The 27,069-nt window shown below is 42.9% G+C and overlaps 1 protein-coding gene across 1 annotated transcript in view; it reads right to left on the reverse strand.

Annotated features, from left to right (window-relative positions):
* map3k2 (mitogen-activated protein kinase kinase kinase 2) overlaps positions 1–21,284 on the reverse strand; it is a 69,787-nt gene extending 48,503 nt beyond the window's left edge. The window contains exons 1-11 of the mRNA XM_084332315.1: positions 21,061–21,284; positions 18,363–18,435; positions 17,147–17,265; positions 16,190–16,230; positions 15,973–16,072; positions 13,963–14,079; positions 8,528–8,624; positions 7,502–7,632; positions 4,549–4,628; positions 3,962–4,026; positions 1,837–1,929 (exon numbers count right to left, since the gene is read on the reverse strand). Of these exons, the coding sequence (XP_084188441.1) occupies positions 1,837–1,929; positions 3,962–4,026; positions 4,549–4,628; positions 7,502–7,632; positions 8,528–8,624; positions 13,963–14,079; positions 15,973–16,072; positions 16,190–16,230; positions 17,147–17,265; positions 18,363–18,417 (898 nt within the window). The 5' untranslated portion in view covers positions 18,418–18,435; positions 21,061–21,284. The remainder of the gene's footprint in view (positions 1–1,836; positions 1,930–3,961; positions 4,027–4,548; positions 4,629–7,501; positions 7,633–8,527; positions 8,625–13,962; positions 14,080–15,972; positions 16,073–16,189; positions 16,231–17,146; positions 17,266–18,362; positions 18,436–21,060) is intronic.
* Between the last annotated feature and the right edge of the window lie 5,785 nt (positions 21,285–27,069).

Raw genomic sequence — 27,069 nt, forward strand, 5'->3', positions numbered from 1 at the left:
TATGTGTACCGGTACTTATGCACGCTATAGAAGCGGACTGAAATATCGATTCTCTCATTTCCTGATCACGCACACACATTTAGAATATTTTATTTATGTCCACATAAAAACAAGGTTTAAAGGACACAAATATTAACAGTGCGCTTGTACATTGTGGGATTATTCGGATACAATCGTGCCACAGTGGCAATCAAAGTTACAGACTCACACGGATGATGAACCTGACAATCAACACACAGCTCATGGGTACAGATAGCAGCGTCTTCTCCAAATTGCCCGGCTGCCAATAATTGCTGACACTGAGCAATATTTAGCTAATTGTTTGGCTCTTCTCTTCGGAAGACCGGCCAACTGAAGGCCTCTAACACCCAACTTATGGACATGACCCAGGCTTCCAAATATGAAGACTAAAAGTTTACAGTTGTAGCCGAGTTGTGAAATGGTATGGTCTAACAGTTGATATTTTAACATTTTGGTTGTAAATGCTTCCTCTAGACTGTAGTCAAACGTGCAACCAACTTCCAGGATGAGAACCTCTCTGTTATTCTCATTAACAATAACAACATCGGGGGTGTTTGCTGAAATGTCAGAGAACAGTGAATTGTCCCTACACAGATTGAGCATATATGGCTTCACACTGGTGTGTTTATACAGCGTATATGTTGCAGGTGACCCGAGTGTGGAACTGACACTGTCTGCAATCAGGTTCACGATCCTATCATGCCTACAAATGTAGAGCCCTTTGTATGCATGACAGCCATTGAGTATGTGAGACATGGTTTCTGTTGTCTGTTCGTGACCGTGGTGTATGCAGTGTGGGCTATGACTGCCAGGGAACCAGATGGAAAGGTTGAGCATTGATGGTAAAACCTGTAGCCTAGCTTTTAAAGTAAAAATGATGATGCTCTCATCAATAGCTACATTTTTTAAAACTGCGTGCGAGACAGAGTGGTCAGCGGCAGGGAGACAAGCAAGCTTCCCTTGCAGTTTAAGCTCAGTCCAGTGTTGACGTTGGCGTTGTTGTTGTGCCGACATGAGATGGCCACGGGCATTGGTAAGTGGCAGTTCATGCCACGTTCCACAGATGTCAATGGTGGCCTTCACAGAGAGAGACACACACACACACACACACACACACGCATAGGGCAAACGCTGATATCTCTGTGAAAATAGCTCTGATTATCCTAAGACTGGTAAAATAAATTCCTTACCTCAGATCAGATGTTATCCAAAAAGATAATTCCAATTCCTGATCGTCATTCCAAATATCGATCGTGTTTATTGATTCAGCGTTGGGTACTGTAAATACATAATCCACGCGTTTTCCGGGCCGGCGATCACAATGGATTCTTCAGTTGGCTTGACGGAAAAGTAAAATGAGGAAACTGGCCCGCCCCCCCCCCCCCCCATCAGTCGAAAGTAATGGGGTGCAGTTACACAGGGAGAGATGATAGGGGGCGGTATCTTCCCAATTGAGCTCAGAGAGTCTGCAACACTAACCCCCCGCATTTCATTGTATACTTGTATGCCGTGACATATAAAACTCTTTTATCTTGTAACCTGAGGCTCGATTGATGAAATATGAATTAAAATCGCCAATAAAAAAAAATACGACAAACAAACGCGCGTTGGCGGCACTCAACGGTCGGCATGAACTAACGACAAAACACGTGGCTGGCACTCAAAGCGTTAATAGTGTATGGATGTGTATAAGTGCAGCTGTTTGCCGTATTCATGCCTTAAATTGCCCCTTGCGGGACTAATAACGTTTTTTGAATTTCATATAATTGAATTAGACTAGGCTTTTCACACGACTTCTTCTTCATCATCATTTACCGTCACTGTAGTCCTGAAGGCCGAAGGGAATGCCGTATCGCCGAGGGTAAGTCCCTCCCTTCCCTGACTTCTCAAACACTGGGATGTCGTACTCTGGAGGCGCGACACAAAGAAAAGAAGAGAGTTGGGTTTGATTGACAGGCACACATTCCAATCGGGGAGGCGATTGCCTCTCTCCCCCTTCCTTCGTTCCTTCCCCTCTACTGGTCGGCTGGAATGGGCAGCAGAGGTTTTGGACTGGCCGGAAGTCACGTGACATTGGAGGAAGTCGGGCGGCGGGGGACTTTTGAACGTTTGGGGCTCATGTAATGAAGAACAGAGGCCATGTTTTACGTATGAAAGATTGAGAAGATCTACTGAAAACTGAGGGCTTTTAGCTGACGACTCATTGTGGATCCAGGTTCTCATTGGACCTCAGTCTCCTATACCTCATCACCAGCCAGCCTTCCCTATACAGACACACCCACATGACCAGTACAAACACCCTTTGTTAACACATTGCCCGCCGGGGGTTATGCCCATCTCATACCCCTCTCTGCCAGCGCTGTAAGCCTATGGAGATGTTTACCTTCTTTGCAGGGCTATAACTTTTAAAATGTTATTGCTATATTGACATTACTATGGCCCATTCAACATCGATTATCTATCGTTCAGGATGTGGGAACGTTATACTTTTTCATTCATACATTGTTGTGTTAATACTTTCTAGAATATAAGTATGTTTTAATCTTTTCTGCTGTAATTCCAAAAACACTAGTTATAGGCCCGAACGCATAGTATATAGATTATTGATTGCCGTTTCTTTCCCATACAAGCTATATAAAAAAATTCAAATGTATATGATCGGTATACATTATGCTTCATCATGCGTGGAGGAAAGGGGGGGGGGGTCGTTTATAATTCCTTGATCATCAGTAACTACTTTATGTAGGTTGGGTGGATATATTGATCAGATGGTTTGCAAACAAGGAAATGCACAACAGATATACCGATATTGTCCAACTCTTAATTTCCGATACAGATATCAACCGATACCGATATATGCAGGGTTTCCCCCCCCAAAAAACTGAATAATTTCAGATAATTAACATTACATATCTCTTGTTGTGGAATTAACACAACATTATGCATACTTTTGACAATAAATCAAATCAGAATTTGTTCTTACTAGCTTGCCTGGGTAGATAAAGGTTATAGAAATGTAAAAAAATATATATATATTTTTTTTATTGATACCGATATTTTCCGATATCACATTTTAATGCCAATATCGGCCGATAATATCGGTAGGCCGATAATATCGGACATCCCTAAAAATAACGTTATATTCCTCTTACCGTGGGCCAATGAGACTGGCGGTGAAAGATCCCAATTATACGACGCCGATCGCCTAGGTCCATTTCCGGTTTGTATGGCGCAATAAACGCCGAAATCATATCGATTATTAAGTTTAGAAAGCGATCCATATGTACATAGTGTCTGTCGGGAGTCCCGTAACGAGATGTGACTGCGGATGATTTTCCTCGATGCACTGATGCCATTTCCTGTTTTGCGAGTGTAACTCGCCCGAGCATCCACGAGGCGGCGGTATTGAGCCGTCGTTGCAGTCACATCTGGGGTCCAGCTGCAGGACCGGGGGTGGGTATATGAATTATGAATGCCATGGCGAAAAAATTTAATATTGATCTCAAAAACGCTGTACAGCGATCCTGGCAGACAACGTATGGCGGCCAATAAGGCTGGACAGCGTTTTGGCGCTGGAAGTGTTAAGGGGAGCTAGTGGAGTTATAACACTAGATATTATTTATTATTATATTATTCACTAGATATAGCCATTTAGTAGCTCTTGGAGGAATATCAGGTATTATTATGGTAAATAGTGCTTTTATATAAGCGGTTTTATCCAAAGCGCTTTACAACTTACATTCACTCACACGTTCACAGCGGAGGCAACCGGAGCAGTCGCGGGTTAAGTGTCTTGCTCAAGGACATTTCCGACACGCTGCCCTTTCCGATTACCAGACGACTGCTCTACCTCCTGAGCCACTGTCACCTATGTGATCCTATGCAAATCACAATATGCCCACGCATCGCACGCACGTATACACACACACACACAGCTTACCGGGGAAGTCCTGATGGTTGTCTGGGTAGCTCTGTGCCCTCGGCATTCTGGACTTGGGATAATCACTGCATCACATAAAAGAGATACGCAATTATCATCAACGACAGGAAAAATAAAATAAAAACATCAAACTGAACAGAAAGAAACGTCCTGTTGCATCGTCTTATGAGATGTGCGAGTTATATATGGATATGACTGTATATAATACATATATATAAATAAATAATAAAAGAAAATGTGTGACTTACATCAAGAGAATTTTTTTTTCACAAATCACACTCTGAATAGGACCTCGCATACAAGCAGGCTAGACACCCGTTGATTCATAGTGACCAACAAACCAAACTTTTATTACAATTTTTTTTTACTTGAGGGAGTAGTGTCAAAACAAATTGACACATTAACCACAAACCCCACCCTTTCTCTGCACACCCAGCCAGTAGAAACTATATGAGTCACATTTCTACCACAGCACACATCGCTACCAGGGTATGGTATCTACCGGCATATGGCCCCTGGTTCACCCGTTATACGAAAGTAGAAAGCCTTAGTTAATGAGCCTCTAAGTGATGGAGTCCAGGGCTGACCTGTCCAGCGGGCTGTCGAGAGAGGGACAGCTGCCGGACGCAGAGTTCTCCGGGCTGCTCATGGACAGCGGGTCCAGCATCTGGAGGAGAAGAGGAGGAAAGGAACATCAAAGTGGGGAACATCGTCTCTCAACACCAGACATCTGGAGGTGCCAGCGATTACAGAGACATACTTTTTTTGGCCACATTTTGGAAGTAATGAACTATACCAGCTGTGTTTCTGTTTTATTTTTAAACTATGGGTTGAGGCCCAGAATGGGTCGCAGGCCCGTCTCTTGACCGGTCCCTACGAGAGAAGAGCAGTGGTGTGTTTGAACGAGCCGCGGGTTGCGCAGGGCAACATTGAATTGACCCATCTGAAACCCTGCCCTCTTTTCTTGAGTCTCCAATCACAACTGTTGCTTCCTTCGGATACCTACGAGTTTATTCAATATAAACAAATGTTATTCATGCTTTGTTCACTGCTGACTTTCATTATATAGTCCCTCTGCGCCGCTCAACTGATGCCGGTGACAATGACCCAGAAAGCTAACTCTATGCTAGCAAGCCTTTATGTCAATAACAGCTTGCAGGTGTCTGAGGGAAGCAACAGTTGTGATTCATTGTAGGATGGAGAAAAGGACCTACAACCAGGGCTGTACAGTGCGACATAATGTCGCAGTGCTATGAAAAAATCTGTCGGCAATGAATGAACTTACTGCGATAGCCTGTGTGAAAAAAATATTTGCGTGTGAAGTGAATCTGGGCCACGCTATTCTACTTGGTAGTTGTAGTCTATCGTGCGATTAAATACCATGTCCCGTCTGCGTAGAGTCCATACATCCAACACCAAATCCCATAATTCCTAGCGAACAATCGAATCGAAACTGAATGTTGCATCGCCAAAGAAGAACTTCCTTTCAATAAGTTTAAGCCGCTAATTTTGCTCTGCAAGAAGAACGGAGCGGATATCAGTCCATCTTATGACAACCACGTCCGATGTGGAGAGATGATAAGAGACCATAGCCGATTAAATTAAGTCGGATCTGGCAGTGATGATTGACGGGGACACACTTCTACCATGCATTAGGTGAGTAGCCAACTATTAGGAAGTTTTTCAATACTTAATACTGTCACTTTATAAGTAATCAACCTATCTATCTAATAATGAGACAATATGCAAATAAGATAATACTAATAATTGTCACGGTTCCCCATATGAAAGTGGCTTGCAAATTACTGCTGGTAAAATCACTGTTTATTTCTCGTTTTGCATAGTATTACATTCCTCTTCTATAAAGTCCCACCATAAGAGCTATGGCCTCATACAGGTCCATTAAACCTTTTTGATTAGAGTCTTTCCTTCGAGCTAAGTTGAACTGAACATTTCACTGTCAAAAGCGCAAACTTAAACAAGGTTGCGTCGCAACACGGTTTTCAAAATAAAGGTCACATATACACATACCGTAGTAGGCCTCTCAATTCTTGTAAAAAAAAGTCCTGGATATACATAAACATTAATTGGCATAGATCTCTATAAACGGCCCAACACATTGATCACTTTAGGCACACCCTGAAACCAGTAACATCACAAATATGAAGCAGGTAATTACCCATAAAAATAATAAACCTTTCATGGGGTTATTTACAATAATAAAAATTAATTTTATTTATAAAGCACTTTTCATTGTGAAACAAAGGTATGCAGAGTTTCTTGTCCTCCTGATTAATGCAATGGTGTGTGTGTGTTGTGATGATCTCATTCAAGGAGCACTACAAGTGCGCGCACACACACACACACACACACACACACACAGTTTGTTGTTTTTGTTCTATTAGTGATTTACACACTTTCTCAGTTGGTTCATTATAAAAGATACAAACCTGAAAACAAACGCACTTAAATGTTAAATAAAAGGACCACAGTAATGAGGCAGGAGGAACATATTTTTTTGCACTATAATGGTAAAATTGTTATTTAAAAATGTGCCCCTAAAAAATATTCTGTGCCCCTAAATTTCTCATTTAGGGGCAAGTGTGCCCCTAGTGAAAAAGCTTAGCGTACAGCCCTGCCCCAGGCCATCAGTCTTGAACACTGAACTCTCCACACACAAGCACACATGAGCACACACACACAACACACATACTGTATACACTCACACACAAACAGTCACTTTAGCATGAACACACACATGCTGGCTCACGCTCACACTCAACGGTCACTTTACACAATGAAAAGGTCACTTAAAGAAAAAGAGGGAAAAAAAAGAACGGGAGTGGTTCTTGTATAGTAAATAAATAGATATAGCAAGATAGCATAAGGATATATAGTATAACTGTATATGATCAGTATAGTATTGTATAGTAGTGTACATAAGACCCAGTGCCTCATCCGTAGCTAACACTGTATTGCACTATCGCAGGACCTTAGCATGTCTTTACCATGCATTTTTTAAACTGTATGTACATTATACCTGTTATGTCTCATTCTTATTACTTGTATTAGTGCACAATCGCTGCGGGCATGACCACCTGCATTTCACTGTATGCCTTGTATGCTGTGACAAATAAAAGACTTGACTTGAGGCCTCCAGCTCAGTTCCTTTATGACACTTCACTTTATGAAAGTTCACAGACAAGACAGCCTCCATAGTCATCATTTTCCAGGGGCATTATTCTCCCTTGTGAGTTGTGACCCCTGTGAACTCCAGGTCATTTTACAAAAACATCCTGCAAATGTCCTAACCTGATCAGTTTATCTCATGAAAACATACATATATGTATATTTATTTATTTATAAAAACCTGTATTTATCCAGTTACACACGTTCATATCTAGGAGCTGCCCAGTACAACCACAGCCAGGTAGCAGCTCTGTGAGGTGAAGTGCCTTGCTCAAGAGCTTCTGCCAGTATACCACTGGACCACCTCAACAGGTACCCCTATTACCCCCCCCCCCCTTTGGGTGCAGGTACCTGGTCCATGCTCTCAGGAATGAACTCTCCCTCGCTGTTGATGCTGGTGAAGGAGCCGTTCCTGGCCACCTGTTGGAGGGCGTCGGGAATGTAGCCTGGGGGAGGGGAACTACGGTCGGTGGAATGGGAGCCTGGACCGATCACGAGAGAGAAAGAGGGAGGAGAGAGAGAGGAGAGAGAGAGACACACAGAGAGAGAGGGAGAGAGTTGGCAGCAGCCTAATTCTCACGATAAGACCACATTTCACATATACCCCCGTCGCTTCCTGTTTTTATGTGGTCAGAGGTTGTAGGGAACTACAACAACTCTGCTAATCATCTTGCATCCGTCATCAAGCGGTCATCAGCTTAGCTGTGGTGCAGCCTCTTTGAGTGCCAGCACACACTCAACTCCGTAGCGCAATCAGTTTGTTTGTTTATTTAAGGTTTGTTACAAACCCTCACTCATCATCGTATATTGTATTCCAAAGTCAATCGGCCTGCTCCGTCAAGACGTTGGCTTAGTGATTTGTATGTTTTTATATATAAAGCTGTTCTGGGTGGACTACCTTGTTATTTATCCGTCTTAATAACCAGAAAACAAATATCGGTTACGGTCGCATGACTGTTCCTAGAGTTCGGACTGAATTAGGAAAGAAGGCCTTTATGTTTTCTGCACCATCTGCATCAAATAGTTTGTCAAATAAACTCGAGGATCTAGTCACTCTTAATGAACTTGGAATACAAGTATTGCTTTTGATTATCATCATCATTTAAAAGAAAATGTTTGCAGGTCCAAACTGAATGTTGTTTACATGTTGCGTGCATCTCCTCACATTTCCCCATGTGGAACGCACCTGATTGTATAAATGACATGCTGGTGCTCTAGTGGCTGAATCTGTAGCACCTTTAATAATGTATTGTAAAGTATTGTTTTTTACAACGTTATAGTAAAAGAAATCCACACCTTTGCAGGGATCCATGACAGTATCCCTTCATATTCTGTATACCTACCAGCCCAAGATGAACATCTATAAGAAGTGTTTACCTATCAAGGCCAGCATGGTCTTCTTGTCTGGCGCCCTGAAGCCTGTGTTGTCCAGTACTTCGTGTGACTGTAACAGGTCCATGCTGGGGGCAGAGGTCTGGAAAGCAAGGATTATCAAATTATATTTGTGCTAAACAATTAGTAACCTCTTGTCAAAGAAATCGATGCATGCATTGGACCGGAAACGCCACTTGATTAATGTAAATAAAGAAGTAGTACAGAGAGAGAAAGCTCCATGTTTTTTGTTTTGTTTTTTTAAGGTAAACAAAGCAAAACATTTGAAATACATTGAAAGTATGCTATATTTCACTTTAGTAGAACTGGTCAAGTTTCAGCAGTCTTACCTCTGACTATGTAGATGTAAGTGCATCTACAAGTAAGCTAGTAACCACTGCTGTCCACCGTTCGCTGCCAACAGCACGTTTTAATTTGATGTTTTTTTTTGTCCAGTTTCATTTCTGATATTCGTCAATACATATATATTTACTTCCATTCATTATACCCTGGAATTCATTTGGATTTGTTGGTGGATTTACATTGGATGTGTGTATTGAAGATGCTTCCTAGTTTGCTGATGAAACACCAATACATTTCAGTTCAAATAAAGATAGCCATGGATGGAACGGATATGGACTTGATGCACTTGATGTGGAAGAGGCCAGACTAACGACACAAAGAGAAGCACTGGGAAGAGACGCTGAGCTGGCTGAAAATCCTGGAAGAGGCCGAGAAATCCTCTCTCGCTCAGGCTAGAACAAGAAACATCACTGGATGACAAGGCAAGTTGGAACGGAATTGACTGAAAGAAACGACACACACATCCTCCACCTCCAGCATCACAGCATTTATCCAACGCCACTGGACACGTCATTGCAAAAAGGGAGACCAAGTCATAGCAAAGCAAGGACCCCGTTCTTCTGCGGTGCATACAAGCTTGACAAACATCATTAACAAACACAGGATGCACCAATGTATTTGACTCTGAAAGAACAGGCCAGAAATGATGACATGAACAATAACCAGAATGCTCTTGCTAATGCTATCCAGCGACAAGATTACATCACTCAATTCCCGATAAAGCAACAGCAGAGCTCTCTACTGCCAACAAGAGACATACCAGTGTTCAATGGTGACCCACTTCATTATAAGTCATTCGTTAAAGCTTCCCAACATGGGATTGAGAGTAAAACTGACAAGACCAGATATTATTATTTGGACCAGTACACAACAGGCCATCCAAGAGAACTTGTTCGCAGCGGTTTACATATGGATCCTGCAGATCCTCCATACAAGAAGCAAGGCAACAGCTTTGGTTCAACGTCGGCAGGGAAATGAAAATAACCACTGCCTGTGTAGTCTGGATCACAGGACTGAGACTGTGGGTATAAGCATTGGCAGACTATTTCAGTGAGAATTCTCCTGCCCTTCCGCTATCTGCGACACTAATTTGCAAGGGTAGTACCGTCGCTGCATCTTGGGCTTAGCGCCGTCCAGGATGATTGTGATTGGTTTAAAAGAAATACAAACAAGCCAGAGTGTTTTTTCCCCCCTATAGCGGAATGACAATAGGTTCAGCCAGGCCCCTCTCTGACGCTGGCACAGCGCTAACGTAGTGTGGAGAGGGGCATGGCTGCGCAAGACTACTGCCTAGGGCTGCACGATTAATAGATTTTTTATCGAAATCGCGATTTGGAATGATGCAATTATCAAATCGCCAGGCCTGCAATAAAAAAAAATAAAAAAAATCTTTTTTTTACATTATTTAACCAGGAAGTCCCATTGAGATACAAGATCGGTTTGGGAGAGGGAGGTAAGGGGTTTTAGATTGTGTGTTGTGAAGTTTAGACTTCAGAGAGGGAGAGTAAAGTACAGAGAAAAAAAAGGTACCGTTGGGTACCGGTATCGATTCCCAGGTAAAAAGAAAAATTTTCAGGCTCGGTGTCCCGAAAAGACCCACCGCGTAGGCCAGATGCAAGCCGCATTTTACAATAAACCTCTGTGGGGCTGCTTTTTTTTTTTTTATAATCGCAAATTTAATCACAATCGCAATATCTGTGAGAAAAATCGCAATTAGATTATTTCCCAAAATCTTGCAGCCCTACTAGTACTGCCTATATGGATCAAGCCCTGAGCTGGCCAGTGGCCAGTCATTAGAGCAGGACATGGTAATGGTTTGCGTTCCTATGCACTATTTCTGAGAGGCTGAACCATCGTTTCAAAGCTATTCGAGCTCTGCGATAAGAGGAGATCAGCCGTGTGACTTTCAGAAGAGACGCCAAAGAAGAGTCAGATTTGGAGATCTAGTAGAGTTTGTGGAGAAGCAGGCCCGAAGATCCACTGGATCCAGTTTTTGGGGACATTCAAGACATTGCAGCTCAAAGGCGGGTACAAAGTCTAAGTCTACAGACTTAGGGTTTACCCATCAGTCTAGCAAAAGGCTAAACCATCCATCAGAGGGAGCAGGTTTGTGACACAGATAGCTGCTGTATCAAAACAAGTTGTGGAGTCAAGTCTGACTACAAACAAAGAAACAACATATATCTAAAAACCACTATACTTTTTGTGATAATGATCATACGTTGGGATTCTGTCAACGTCAGCTACGGACGATAACTGACTACAAAGTCAGCGGCCCCTCAATAGGGAGTGCCGACGCCTTTCTCGCGGACCAACTCAACTCCTTTTACGCGCGGTTCGGTGCAAACAGTGGCGACGCTAGCTCACCGGCTAACGACGTCACTGACGCACCGGTCGTCGTGGAGGGGGGGGGCATCCGCGGGGAGGGGCACTCTCTCATTGACAGAACACAGTGTGAGAAGAGCATTTATGCAGGTGAACACCAGAAAAGCAGCTGGCCCAGATGGGATAACAAAACGGATACTTAAGTCCTGTGTTAACCAGCTAGCCCCAGTGTTCACCACCATATCTATCCCTGGCTGAGTCCGTGGTCCCTGCCTGCTTCAAGGTGTGTCCACTATAATCCCGGTACCAAAAAAATCATCCCCAGCAGGTCTTAATGACTACAGACCGGTGGCACTCACCTCTGTGGTCATGAAATGTTTTTAGAGGCTGGTTAAGGATTACATTTGTGCCTCCCTCCCCAGTGATATGGACCCTTTGCAATTTAAATACAGGTCAAACAGGTCCACTGACGATGCGGTCTCTCAGGTACTACACAAGTGACAACACCCTCTCACACCTAGACAGCCAGAAGGGGGGCTATGTGAGACTGTTGTTCATTGACTATAGCTCAGCGTTCAACACCATAGTCCCCACCAGACTGGTGGACAAGCTGATCGAGCTGGGTCTGAGCTCCTCTCTGAGCGCCTGGATACTGGACTTTCTGAGTGAAAGGACTCAGGCGGTCAGGGTGGGGGGTTAGACCTCCAACACCATCACCCTGAGTATCAGGTCCCACCAGGACTGTGTTCTGAGCCCCCTGCTGTATTCACTCTACACACATGACTGTGTGGCCAAGTTCAGCTCCAACTCCATAGTGAAGTTTGCGGACGACACAGTGGTGGTGGGGCTGATCTCTGACAACGACGAGAAGGCCTACCGGGAGGAGGTTGATGCACTGGCACGCTGGTGTCAGGACAACAGCCTGCTCCTGAACATTGGTAAAACCAAGGAGCTGATCGTGGATTTTAGGAGAACACAGCAGGGGACACACACACCACTGTGGACACAGGGTGAGCAGCTTTAAGTACCTGGGGGTCCACATCTCAGAAGACCTGACATGGACAACACACAGACTCAGTCGTAAAGAATGCAAAGCAGCGCCTCTACCACCTGAGACAGTTAAGGAAGTTCAGAGTATCGGGGAAGATACTCCAGTCCTTCTACTCCGGAGCTGTAGAGAGCATCTTGACTGGAAACATCACTGCCTGGTATGGAAACAGCAAGGCACAGGACAAGAAGGCCCTACAGAGAGTGGTGCGCTCAGCTGAGTGTACTACGGGTATTGCACTACCACCCCTGCAGGTCTTATATAACAAGAGGTGCAAATCCAGAGCCTGCAGAATAATGAAAGACCCTCACCACCCCAACAACAGCCTGTTCAAGCTGCTGCGGTCAGGCAAACGCCTGCGCACACCAGCAACTAGGACAGAGAGACTTCGGCTCAGCTTCTTCCCCCAGGCCATCAGAGTCTTGAACACTGAACTCTCCACACACACAACACATACTGTATACGCTCACACACTAACAGTCACTTTATCATGAACACACACACACACATGCTGCACACGCTCAACGGTCAATTTACACAATGAAAAGGTCAGGAGTGGTTCTTGTATAGTAAATAGATGGATATAGCAAGATAGCATAAGGATATATAGTATAACTGTAGATTGTATAGTATTGTATAGTAGTGTACATAAGACCCAGTGCCTCATCCGTAGCTAACATTGTATTGCACTATCGCAGGACCTTAGCATGTCTTTTACCATGCTTTTTGTAAACTTTATGTACATTATACCTGTTATGTCTTATTCTTATTACTTGTATTATTGCACAAATGTTTTCTTCTTATTACTTGTATTATTGCACAATCGCTGCGGGCATGACCACCCGCATTTCACTGTATGCCGTGACAAATAAAACTCTTGACTTGACTTGTGAACAGTGAACTAGTGAACTAGCCATGTAATAAATGTTTTCTACCAGAAGAGTTGCCTTGGTGCTTTTTTCCTTCCATTGATAATGAGAAATAGTTGCTTTACTGATCATTTGAAAATGGCAACATTAGCTTAAAAAAAAACACAAGTAAAATACATTATACAGAATAATATTGCCATCCAGTTTGAAATACTTCAAAAGTATGATATTTAGACGGGAAGTGAATGGGGAGCCTGCCGCTCTGAGAGGAATGGTGGTGTTGACAGCAGATGACGGGGACAGCAAGGGGCACCAGCTTACTATACTTGTAGATGACTTTAGATAAGACCGCTGATCTTTGATGTTCTGAAATAGGGATGTGCAAGGATAATACAGTTAGCCAGTCGTTTTAAATTAACCGGATATTCTTCTCGTCTGGTAACGAGATCGATTTGTATTGTCGTGTAGAGAGAGAGAGAGAGAGAGGTAGTGAGAGAGAGAGGTAGTGAGAGATGTAGTGAGTGAGTGAGTGAGTGAGTGAGTGAGTGAGTGAGTGAGTGAGAATTAGAATGTGAAATGGTCAGATTGTGGCACGGCAGACCATTTGGAACCACGTTAGGTAAAAGAGAAGAAAAAAAAATGGCTAACCGGTTTTCATCCAGTTAATGACCGGCTCTCAAAAAAACGCTATTCACATCCCTACTCTGAAGTCCTACGAAAGTGAAATATCCCTTTTTAAAAAAGGATGCCAGTGCAACGGCATCATAAAATCACATGACCTGAAAATGGTCCGTCCCCCCCCAGTCCCCCCCGACTCCCTGAAGCAGCTTGCTGACCTGAGAGGAGGAGGTCTGGAGCACCAGGAGGATCTTCAGACTCTTCATGTGGACGCTCCGGTCCAGCAGCTCCACAGCCTTGTCCAGGTCATCCTGGGTGCTCAGTGGAATCACCAGCTGGACAAGAGCGGAAAGAAGGAAACCAGATCACGAGGATGTTCATATTTTTCTTTTGGATGCTTTTTTTCTTTTTTTCATTTATTTCTTTTTTATATCGCTTTTATCCAAAGCGCTTTACAATTTGTTACTCAAATTTTTTTACCCATTCACTCACACATTCACACACCGACGGCGGAGGCAACCATGCAAGGTGCCAACCTGCTCATCGGGAGCAATTAGGGGTTAAGTGTCTTGCTCAAGGACACATCAACACGCTGCCCGGGAGGAGCGGGAATCGAACCGGGAACCTCTGGATTGCCAGACGACTGCTCTACCTCCCGAGTCACTGTCGCCCTTTTCTTTTTTAATCTTTTATCTAATCCAGAAGGATTTCCGAGCGAGGACCTGCTTTGCAGTTCCATCTACAAGTTCGTCCAGCGTTGTGTGAAATTACAAAAAGCATGAATCCATTTTGCGTCCAGATTACTTTGTAAAAATAAAAGAGGGTGCAGCACAACTCTGACTAGCTTCTTACCGGGTGCACAGGTCCAGACGGGCTCTTGCATAGTTACAGAAATAATGACCAGGACTCATGGAACTGTCCTTTAAGCATGTTTATTTTAAGCTTTTCAGCTATAACGCTGAGGAAGGCTTGCCGCTGCAGTCTCTGCCTGTACTAAATAAACGTACCTAAAAAGGACAGATCCGTGAGTGTTGGTTATTTCTGTAGCCTATGATTACTTCCCCTGAACATTTCATCAAGCATTTCCTCATCACCGCGGATGCAGCGTTTTATTATTTGCATTAATTGTGATGCAATTGTGTCAAAGCCTGTCGTGTGATAACACGTTAACAACCCCACAATGAATCTATCTTTATTTATAGGTGGGACAAGCTGATGTAGCTTTATGGGAGGTGCAGATTCGTAAACTGTGATATTGTGGTCTTTGTAATTATGTATCTATGTATTTAACTGCATGCAGTATGTATGTATTGTAAGTGATGTTATATGTTCTATGTTGGAACAATGCTGTAATTGCACTGAAAACAAAATTCCACCAGCCTGGCTGGGTGGTCATTAAAGAATCTAATCAAATGATGTAATGCTGATTAAAAACAACATGTAAGTACCTCAAAAAACCCAAGTATAAAGGATGAATAGGGGAGTAGAATGATGAAAGGATCAAATAAATCATTTTAGAGGAGGGACAGGGGGAAAAGAGTGACTTCTTTAGAATAAATGTTGAGATCTTAAATCTGAAGTGAAGGTCCATGGCTAGCTAGTAGCTACCTCATTGTTGGTGTAGTGAAGGTCCATGGCTAGCTACCTCACTGTTGGTGTAGTGAAGGTCCATGGCTAGCTAGTAGCTACCTCATTGTTGGTGTAGTGAAGGTCCATGGCTAGCTACCTCACTGTTGGTGTAGTGAAGGTCCATAGCTAGCTACCTCATTGTTGGTGTAGTGGAGGTCCATGGCTAGCTACCTCATTGTTGGTGTAGTGAAGGTCCATGGCTAGCTACCTCACTGTTGGTGTAGTGAAGGTCCATGGCTAGCTACCTCACTGTTGGTGTAGTGAAGGTCCATGGCTAGCTACCTCAATGTTGGTGTAGTGAAGGTCCATGGCTAGCTAGTAGCTACCTCACTGTTGGTGTAGTGAAGGTCCATGGCTAGCTACCTCACTGTTGGTGTAGTGAAGGTCCATGGCTAGCTAGTAGCTACCTCACTGTTGGTGTAGTGAAGGTCCATGGCTAGCTAGTAGCTACCTCATTGTTGGTGTAGTGGAGGTCCATGGCTAGCTACCTCATTGTTGGTGTAGTGAAGGTCCATGGCTAGCTACCTCACTGTTGGTGTAGTGAAGGTCCATGGCTAGCTACCTCATTGTTGGTGTAGTGAAGGTCCATGGCTAGCTACCTCATTGTTGGTGTAGTGGAGGTCCATGGCTTGGCCGAATGCCACTTTAGCCTTTGCCCGCAGATCGTCCAGCTTGACGGGGCGCGAGAACTGCAGGATCCTGCCGAGAACAAGATGGGAGAGGACACTTTTTTTTGTCAAGGTGTTTATAAAAACCAAAGAGGCTACAGCTGCTACTGGTCTGTGTGAAAACATTGAAAGGAACATGGCCGCTCACCTCTTCTCCCCTTTGAACTCGAACTTCACTCGCACGTCGTTCTGTTGGAAGACAGTCACGTAGGTTAAGCAACAAACAAACCAATTAATTTGAGGTCAGTAGTACTTTGGTATTTTTATACTTTAACACCTCTTTTTGTGTAGTACTTTCACACCCATTCCAAACATACATCGTTGCCAGCAAGCAAACAGCCTCTGTGGCTATTGGCAGAAAGATGGACTATTATTATGTTTGATTCGTCCAACACTTTGATATCAAATGAATAAGCATGTATGCTGGTCATAGTAACGTGCAGGTTTGAGAAACTAGTTAATGCTGCAAGCTAGAGTTAATACAGTTGTAAGAATTTACAAGAATGCATTGTTGCGAATGACTGATTATTAAAGTTCCAATTCTGTCTCCTCGTGTGGAGCAGGTGAGGAGAGGGATATAGTTACAATCACAGCAGAAACAAACCCCAATCTCTGCAAACATTACCAGCACTGAAATAAATGAACTCCAATCATTGCATAAATTACCAGTACTGAAATAAATGAAAACCAATATCTGCATAAATTACCAGTGGAATGGAAATATAGAATGTAGGCTAGGATGCAAGTGTGTTGGCAGCACAGATCTTTAGTTAGATCCAGTCAAACAGGATGGAAGAGTTGGCGTGTGTGTGTGAGAGAGTGAGAGTGAGAGTGAGACAGAGACAGAGACAGAGACAGAGACAGAGACAGAGACAGAGACAGAGACAGAGACAGAGACAGAGACAGAGAGAGAGAGAGAGAGAGAGAGAGAGAGAGAGAGAGAGAGAGAGAGAGAGAGAGAGAAGGAGAGACAGAGACAGAGAGAGACATGGAGAGAAGGAGAGACAGAGAGGAGAGACAGAGGGACAGAGAGAGAAAGAGAGAAGGAGAGACAGAGACGGAGAGGAGAGACGAGAGACAGAGACAGAGGGAGGGAGAGCTCTACCTGGTTCTTGGGCGAGGAGGTCTTGGTCTTGCCCAGGTCCGTCAGGGACATGGCAGGACGGCTGGAGCGGTGCAGTTCTGCCAGATCCTGCATGATGGAGTTCAACGCCTCCTGCTCGTCTGAGGGGAACACAGTGACAAGACTCACTTATAAGGCTGAGACCACTTATCGATAATTATGGATAACTGCATGAAATCGATAAGTGGCATCACTTATTTTTTGCATGTGAAAAAGAAGGAAAAAAAATTCAGACACATTCAAACCTGATGAGGTTGAAAGGTTGTCCGAGCTTCTAATCTATACAGGTGTATTGGAGCACAGTGTGTGGGTTCAATGCCTAGTTTTTTACTTATCGCACGTAACCTTCTGCACTTATTGCCCAGCTAGATGGACCCATTGTGTCCATTTGTCGGACAGGGCTGATAATGCGTCCATCTCTGCCAGATTCGTGTCCGTTTCGATGGACGGAAAACCTCAAGAAAGGACATACTTTCGGGAACGGACGGATATGTTGCCATCCGTCAGCAAAGCCGCATGCTTCTGTGGAAGCATGATTACATTAGATTCTGATTTTAAAACAAACCCAACGGACGGCAACAGCTTCCGTCTGTTTTGTGTTGGATCAATGGATCCCTTACCCCCCGCTGGGACCCAGCATGGTGTGAAACCCACTGCACCAACAGGCAGGTCATCCTTATCAAAGACCAGGGCTCCTATTCAACTGCCCGGTTGAATTTATAGATTTCAATGTCATGTATGCCGATAGTGACCGGGGGGCAATATGACTGTCGACTGGGCCACTCTATATTCAGCATTATTATTCATCATGCCGCATCACCACGTGTCAAATGACAGATCCAGAACTACACAAAATCTGCACTCATTTATTCATCGGGACTGAACAATAAATGTCTTCCATACCTTTTGTGCTACTCCTGAACTTTTCAAGGACATGAATAAAAGATTTAAAAAAAATACTTTTAGCTCCTTCCAATTATATTTTATCCAGTGACTGACCACAAACCAATCTAGGTCAATCTGTTTGGGTGAAAGGAGTGGACTGAATCAATGCTCTGTGTCGATCGCCACTCAACCGTTCTGGAATCAGTCCCAACGGTGGTTATCGGTGCAGGCATCTCGGAGATGATTCAACCAACTCCTAGTTACTGTGTGTGTGTGATTCTGTTCAGTAGAATGGTTTCGGCACAAAACATACCCATCATGATGGCACGCTGATTGACCCAGCAGTCCAGGAAAGAGGATTCTCCCATCAAAGGGGCTCCTTTCTCCTGTACCAGCAGAGAAGGAATCAGAAACACAGATGATTAGGACGACACCGACGATGGGCTGTTTCACAACCTGGATCCCCGAGTTAACCCTTTCACCACCACACTACCAAATGGTTAACCCTTTCACTAACCGTCTGTAGTGTGAAAGGGTTGCTTCCTACAAATATCTAGGCATTACAGTGGACGAGAACCTTACATTTAAATCTCACATAGACAAACTTGTGTCAAAGCTGAAGCTTAAACTCGGCTTCTTTTTCAGAAACAGGTCCTGTTTTTCACTTAAAGTGAGAAGTCACCTGATCTCGACCACCTTCTTACCACTACTCGATTATGGTGACTTACTCTATATGTATGCACCTGATCAGTACCTTAGAAAGCTTGATACTGTGTACCATTCTGCCTTACGCTTTGTCACGGGATGTGGAAATCGAGTGCACCATTGCACCCTATATACCATTGCAAGTTATCCAACTCTACAAATACGGCGATTTTCTCGATGGCTCTCTCTGGTGCACAAAGCTCTGCTTAAACTGGTTCCCTCGTACCTAAGTGTGCTTCTGTGCACAAAGCAATATAAGTATGCCCTTCGTTCTCAAGCTGTTCTAACACTGGAAGTTCCCCATATGAGAACTGAATTGGGAAAAAGGGCTTTTAAATATGCTGCTCCCTCATCTTGGAACAAGATACAGGAGGACCTAAAATTACCAGGACTGGTCACCCTCAGATAATTCAAAGCCATTTTAAAATCCTACAAACTCAGTTCCCTTGGTCAGTGCAACTGTGTTTGATCATTTGCCTGTTTGATAACTTGCCTGAAATTGGAGCTTGATGTAAATGTTTTATCTGTATTTTATTGTGATGTTCTTTTTTATGTTGAAACTTTCTGCTGCCTTGCTTGGCCAGATCGCTCTTGAAAAAGAGATTTTAATCTCAATGATGCTTATCTGGTTAAATAAAGGATTTGATTGATTGATTGTGGTAGTGAAAGGTTAACCTACTGTAGTGTGATAGTAAAAGGGTTAAAACTGTGGAGGGTGGTGCCGAGGCTCTCGCTTTTACATATAGACGGACAACAATAGCAGCATGTACAATACAATTAATGCTGTATATTATACCGTATATAATATATATATTTACTGTATATATATATATATATATTTATCCACATCTGTCTGAATACACCTGCATATAATCCTTTTTACATACCTGACCTGTATATACTATATCTATATAAATCCCTTACCTACTCTTACTAGTTGTACCACTGGCCAGTATAACTAAGTTACTACCATAGTATCTATAATATATACCTGTATCACTGTACATAATAATACTATAACACAGCACATACATCTGATTAGAATTATTACTCATTTATATATACTCCAGTTTAAATCACCTGTACATTGTATTACTGTTACATTTGCACTCTGGTCAGATGCCAAGCTATTAATTCGTTGTACTACTTGTGCTGTATAATTACAATACATTTTAATCTAATCTAATAATTTATTTAATGTATAATATATAATTTATTTCCTGTATCTCTATAGACCGTTTCAAAATGATGACAATAACATTCTAAAAAAAATGACCGACGTTTATTTCCTGTTTCTGGGTCCAAACTGTTCCCTAGCAACTGAATTCCAGTCTATAACTTGGTCAGCATTGTATCACTACAACGTCAATATTTAACTATGAACAGAAATCATCATGGGATAAATTCCACCACGAGTAGCTAGGTTCAATATACAATACCATTCTCTTTGTATAACGGTAGCTACAGAGAGCTGTACTACTAGTGCTAGCAACATCATGACCTCTTATCGTTATGGATAATGTGATTATTCTTTGACAGTCCATCAATCACAGTCTCTGGCTGCATGGCATGTCATAACACGTACCTCTAAATATCATGTTTTGATTTGAGGTAAAGTTACAGAATAATCGACTGATTGATTGATTGATTGAAAACTTTATTAACAGATTGCAGAATGAGTACAATACAGTACAGCTCAATACACACAATTGTTAAGGGGATGCAGACCAGAGAAACACTTTCGTCTTGTTTACATCAGGGTCCCCCATTTTCAATTCATCATAACATTATGACATACAGATAAGACAGTACTGCTACATCTATACATTTATGACATACCAGATTTGCAAATACAGTACTGTTTGTGATACAAAAATAGTCTAGAAAAGATATCACGTTAGCTAACAAACGAATGCAACTAACGTTTAAACCATCTAACGTTAACCATCAATATTTGGCTATAATAACTAACCTAACTAAGTTAGCCAACGATAGCTCGCTCACTGGTCAGGTAGGTTCGTGCTGCTAGCCAGGCATCGTTAACTTACTAACGTTAGCCAGTTCAGAAGACGCATAATGAACATTACAGTTGTATTAGGGAAGTCGATTTCAAAATGCAAACAATTTAGTACAACTAACGCTAGCCATGCTAACGCTGGCTGTCAGTTGTCAGGAGCTAACGCTACTAGCTAAACACTAACATCAGCCAGACCGCTGTGTGCGGTTGCTGGTTCGAGCATCAAAATACCAGTTGCAGCGTATTGTATTATTATAATCGACTTGGTGTGTATTTTGTATTGCTGTACCTGGGTTGGCTAGAGTCTTCACGTCCTCATCCACAGGGCCGGTGGCCGACAGGCGCCCCAGGAGCCCCGGGCCCCGCCGTGCAGACAGAGCTTGTTGTGAGGAAGCTGCACAAGTTTGGACTCCGCTTCGAACTTCACTCACAGTCCTGGAGCACGAGGCCCGACAGGCCGCTTCGCACGAGATGTTGGCCAAAATGACAGTATTATCATGAGATTCGACCGGATACCTTTAATATATGTATGTTAAACTGAAGTCACTCGACGTCGTCTTCTAACGTGTTCCACATTACAACCTAACGTTAGCTTCTTAGGCTAGCTAACGTTCACTAGCTCGCTCAGCTGCTCCCCCCCCAAAACAGAGAGCTCGTTGGAAGAGCCCAACAACTGAGAAGCATGCAGCTGCAGAGCCGCAGAGCGGCGCTCTCAGGTCAGCTGTGCCCGCACAGTGCAATACTCCAATTCAGCCATTGGCAATTCAGCCATTTGGGTGGGTGGCGCTGCTGAGCGGTCCTCAGAGCCGGTCCTGAGGGCCTGAGAGCCCCGCTCTGCGGCTCTGCAGCTGGATACTATTGCAACAACAACACACAAGCCGTGACGTCAGAGACGAGTGCGCACCTGACCTCATCGTGCCATAACCGTGCCACCGCTGGGATGGGATTTGGTTGGCTGAATTATGCTTCTTGTGATATCATATGATTATGAAACGTGAACATGAACTTATTAACCCTTGTGTTACTCACCCAGTGGACCCACAACCTTATTCTTGGTATTTTAAAACAAAAAAGCCATAACAATTTATGAGAAAATACACAATTATACAAGCAATCTAGACAGCATAATATGGTTAATATTTGCCGTTTACCCCTGCTAGATCACATGTATAAATAAAAGTGAAGTGATATTCGTTTTTTGTGATAAAAAATGTGATGTGTCTGTCAAAATAAATCCATTATAATCAAGACATGAGTGGAATAAATCATGTTTATCTTGAAATTATAAATGAAACAAGGTGGAGGCAGACAGTAATGGTCGACAGTGAACCTTTTTGTTTCATTTTTACCATATTTACTTGTTTTCACCTACAATTTCGCACTTTTCTTTCCAGAACACCACGTATGTAATATAAATTCCCATCTCCATCCGAGGGGTGGATGTGGAGATGGTGGACTCATACAAGTTCCTTGGGGTACACCTGAACAATAAACTGGACTGGTCGGACAACACAGAGGCCCTCTACAGGAAGGGACAGAGCAGGCTGTTCTTCCTGAGGAGACTCAGGTCCTTCAATGTGTGCAACAAACTGCTGCAGTCTTTTTACCAGTCTGTTGTGGCCAGCATCCTCTTCTATGCTGTGGCATGCTGGGGAGGCTACATCAACTCAAGGGACACCAACAAGCTCAACAAGCTGGTGAGGAAGGCTAGCTCCGTGGTGGGAGTCGAGCTACCTAGACTTGAGGTGATGGTAGAGAGGGGGATGATAAGGAAGCTGGATGCCATCATGGAGAACCCCTACCACCCCCTCTACGACGAGCTAGTCAAGATGAGAAGCTCGTTCAGCCACAGACTCATCCCCCCCCGACACTCAACTAACCGCCTCGGACAGTCCTTCATACCAGCGGCCATCAGGCTCCACAACAGTGGGCAGCGACTAGCAGCCTCCAGGCCCCACAACAGGGGGCAGCGACAGCGACTGCTACCAGACATTGACCTGGGACTTATAGGAACCCAAGGGGGACAAAGTAGACTACCCTGGTACTTTGATTAATGTATACTCAGTAGATAGTAAATTATTATAACACCACCTCTTGCATACTGCACCTCATGTGACACTGTGAATAATGTGAATATTCCTCAGCTAGTCAGTTAGTAAATTATATTGACCATATTGATCAAATTGTTTACACTGCCTGTGTTGTCTTTTACTACCTGTATACTGTTTTGTTTTACTACCTGTACCCCTCCCCCCTCCCCCCATGCTGCTATGATGCCTGAATTTCCCCAAGGGGATCAATAAAGGAATATCTTATCTTATCTTATCTTTAAATGTGTAAGGGGGGGGTACACAAAATGTGTTATTTTGATTTTTGATTTTATTTATTTTTTAATCCTCTCTTTCTCAGATTTTTCTCTGTTTTTTCTCTGTTTTCTCCCCGTCCCGATTTAGTCATTGTGCCAATTCCCCCCCTCCCCTACCTGGTTGTTGTGCGCATGTTCTCCTACTGGTCGGTACAAGGGAACCCTGAAGTCATCTGCACACTTCCTCCGACATGCGCGGCGACAGCCAGTGACTCTTTTTTCACCTGGCAGCGAGGACTCTCATTGGTGAAGTGTAACGCGTGGGAGGTCACGCTGCCTTCATCAAGTCCTGCCTCCGCTGAGCAAGCGCCCAGACCTGACCTGTAGGCGTCGCTGTGCACAACGCCAGATTCCCACCTATGACTTGCCCTCCCCCTAACCCTGCAGCCAAACGGGTTAGTATAGCGATCAGCCCAAGCCTCAAGCAATGCTGACTCCGGGAGTCGAGACAAAATGTGTTATTTTATATGTTCTACATAGAATATGAGCCAAGGCCAATGAGTATCAGGTTGGGGGGGGAAATCTCTTTTATTAAGCATTGAAAATGGGTCCCACCATAGTCTATTTGCCAACACAATGAACCCGGAAATTTTGGAACCACCAAACTTTTATGATAGATATGGATAGTATGGGTCACCAGCACTTAGAAACTGCCGGATGCTAAGTTGTACATGTTGGGCAACTTTTTTTATTTGCATAATTAGCTACATTTGCATAATCACCTAAATGGACAAATCTCGGAAACTACTTGATCAATTTCAACAATGTTGGAGTGGTTTTGGGGGTTATTCGGGATGCTGAATCCATTTATGATACTCAAGAGTTTCGGAATTGCAATATTTACTGGAATTTACCAAATTTCAATTTCAAGAGAAATTCTACTGAATAATATTATGGGGAAACTTACTCCTTGCTTACAAGTCATCATAGACTCAGGTCTACTGTAAGCTTTAAGTCCCACATTAACAAGGTGACAAAAACATAATTCTTCCACCTTAGAAACAAAGCTAAAGTACAACCATTTATAAATCAAAGGGATGCTGAAAAACGGATCCATGCCTTTATTCCAAGCCGACTTAAGAAAATAGTTCAGCTTATTCAACTCTCAGCTAGGCTATTACACTGGCTTCCGCGCCTTCCGGTAACATTTAGAATTGATTTGAAGGTCCTCCTCCTCCTTATGTACAAAGCCCTAAATGGAACCAGACCAAGCTATATTGGCAATTTTCTTGTCAACTACATGCCCCCAAGAACACTACGATAAGTAATCTGTACTATGAAATGGTGTGTTATGAGAGTGAGTGCATTAGAATGCATACAATATGGTTGATTGAGTTTAATGGAAGAAACACAGGGAAAATGCAAGGAAAAGCCCTGGGGTATGTTACCAAGCTATAGCTAACATTGGCTTAGTGACGAACATTTGCACGCCATGTTCTGAGGTAAATTTGTCCTATATGAAATCAATTAACAGTTATTTGGCATTTGACCAACGTTATTCTTCATCTACTTCTATCATCTTGTATTTTTATTTTCTGCATTGCATTTATTCTGTCTATTTTATGCTCATTTGATGTATTCTAGTGTATTTTCTGCTGTGAAGCACTTTGGGCTGCAATTCTTGTATGGAATTTGTACAAATAACGTTTATTATTATTATTGCCATCCTTAGAGTTATTTGCTACCTCTATCTAGCAGGGCTAAAATTATTTGAAATGGTTTTGTTAACCCTCCTGTTATCCTCAAATTGACTTTACACTCTTTATCCTTGGGGACATTTTGACCCCAGCAGTTTAAACCTCCAGAAAATGATCATAATCAAAAGTGTTACCCAAATGTATGTTTCAGGTGCTTCATGTTACTTTGTTGATTACCTAAATAACCATTTAAATAAAACATTACCCCTACTCCCCCCCACCCACCCAATTATACATACATAATATATATTATGTTGTTCAAGTGGGGAGTGGGACCATGATAACTTTCCGTTTTTGGAAAGTAACGTGTCTGCTTGTGGTTGAGAGACAACAGGAGCATCTGCACTAAGGGTCTCATTCTCATCAGAGGAGGACGCCTCATAATCAGGGTCTCAGACACATTCTCTCCTATGTCACTTTCACCGTCAAATATCTGTGACAAAACTTCACTGGCAGAAAACTTTTTCTTCAAGGTAATTTTCAAATTAGAGTTTAGAAGGCTGCTATGCAAGCTATGTTTGCTCCTCCCCTATGTTGCGTAAAGTTTAGGTAGTAAAAAATCACAAATAACAATAAAAAATACAGTCCGGGATATACATTCTAAAATATATACATTCTAAAATATACAGCCAAAAATATACAGTAAAATTTAGTGTAATAAATGTAGAATTTCTTTAATAAATTTTTTTAAGTGTATATGTAAAAATAAGAAGTAAAAAGTCCAGGAAGATTACCAGAGTTTGTACTGTCACTCTGTGGTGAGGCAGTGAGGCACAGTGATGCGTTGTATACTCTGATGGTTGTTGGAATTAAGGACTTCCTGTGCCGTTCAGTGTTGCATCTAGGGAGTCTTAGTCTAACACTGAACATGCTCCTTCTATCAGCCAAGTCTGTGTATAGCGTGTGGGAGGGGTTGTCCATGATGGCGTGGAGCTTAGCAAGGCTCTTCCTCTCTGACAGAGGAAGAGTCTAGCTCAACTCCCACCATGTTACTGGCCTTCCTGACCAGCTTATTTGTCACATATAAGGTACACAGTAAAATTCGCAGTGTCAAATATGCAGTGTAAAAGTACATTGACTCTTTCAGAGTTATTACAACAACAGTTTGAGTAAAATGCAGACAGTGTTGGTGAAATATTTCGTAGTTAATTGGCTGGTGTCATCACTACTCTGGGAAGCTCCGCCCATCTCCTTCTCTTCAAAAATCTCCAGGACACGCCATTTTCTCCAGGTCGAAGCAGAGGTAACTCAGGTAAGTTTCTCCCCCTAATCACATATTAATTAATTAATTCTGTAGCTATTGGCATCCAGCAACTTGCAAGAGGTAATGTTAATGTTGTTAAATACAATGTGGAGGGGTGATTGTGAATTGTATCGTTTGGAAAAAAAGATTGAAAAAAACACGGGGATATTATAAGCTAACATTGGCTTAGTAACGAACATTTGCACGCCATGTTCTGAGGTAAATTTGTCCTACAGTATGAAATCAATTAACAGTTATTTAGCATTTGACCAACGTTATTCTTTTGTTAAGTCCACAGATTTCAGCGACAGCCAAGTAAGACAGCACGTGCGCCATTTCACGTTGAGGCCTTGAACATGAGCCTTGCCCTTCGGTGAGTTTTTTCAAATGTGTCTTGCTAGTGTAGTAAATTCCCACAGACTTTCTACAATAATTTGAGGTTATTGTAGCACAATACAATGAGATTGACTATCTGGAAGGAGGAGGAAAGATTCATACTTGATAGAATGGTTGGTCTCCTCATCTGGCTTAATGCAGATGAAGAATAAAACGTGTACGCCAGACAAACCAGAATTGTAGTTCAACTCAGCTGATTTATTTGATCAGAGCCAGGAGTCCAAGGTGAATAGAACAAAGGATTTATCAGAAAACATCAACATGGCTGCTGTGTACAGGAATCAACAATCAGGTTTGCATCTCAAACCTAAATACTGCACATCAAACAGTCACTTGGTTAACATAATTTGAACATACATTGACTATGCTGTACACATTTATACATGAGTAAATCTGGTTTCGGATATTAAGGATTTACACTAAACTTTAAACAACAAATGGTGTTTTCCCATGATTTACTCACATAAAATGCATCAGCTCACAGTAGTCTCTGGGTGGACGAAGCGGTGGAGCCCCCAGACCCCCTGTGGTTGGGTCCGGCCTGAGAGCTCCCGAATTACAATTTGACTCTTCCTTATATCCTATCATGTCTAGCCA

Source organism: Notolepis coatsorum (genome assembly GCF_963971535.1).
Source record: "Notolepis coatsorum genome assembly, chromosome: 1".
NCBI classification, from domain to species: Eukaryota; Metazoa; Chordata; class Actinopteri; order Aulopiformes; family Paralepididae; genus Notolepis; species Notolepis coatsorum.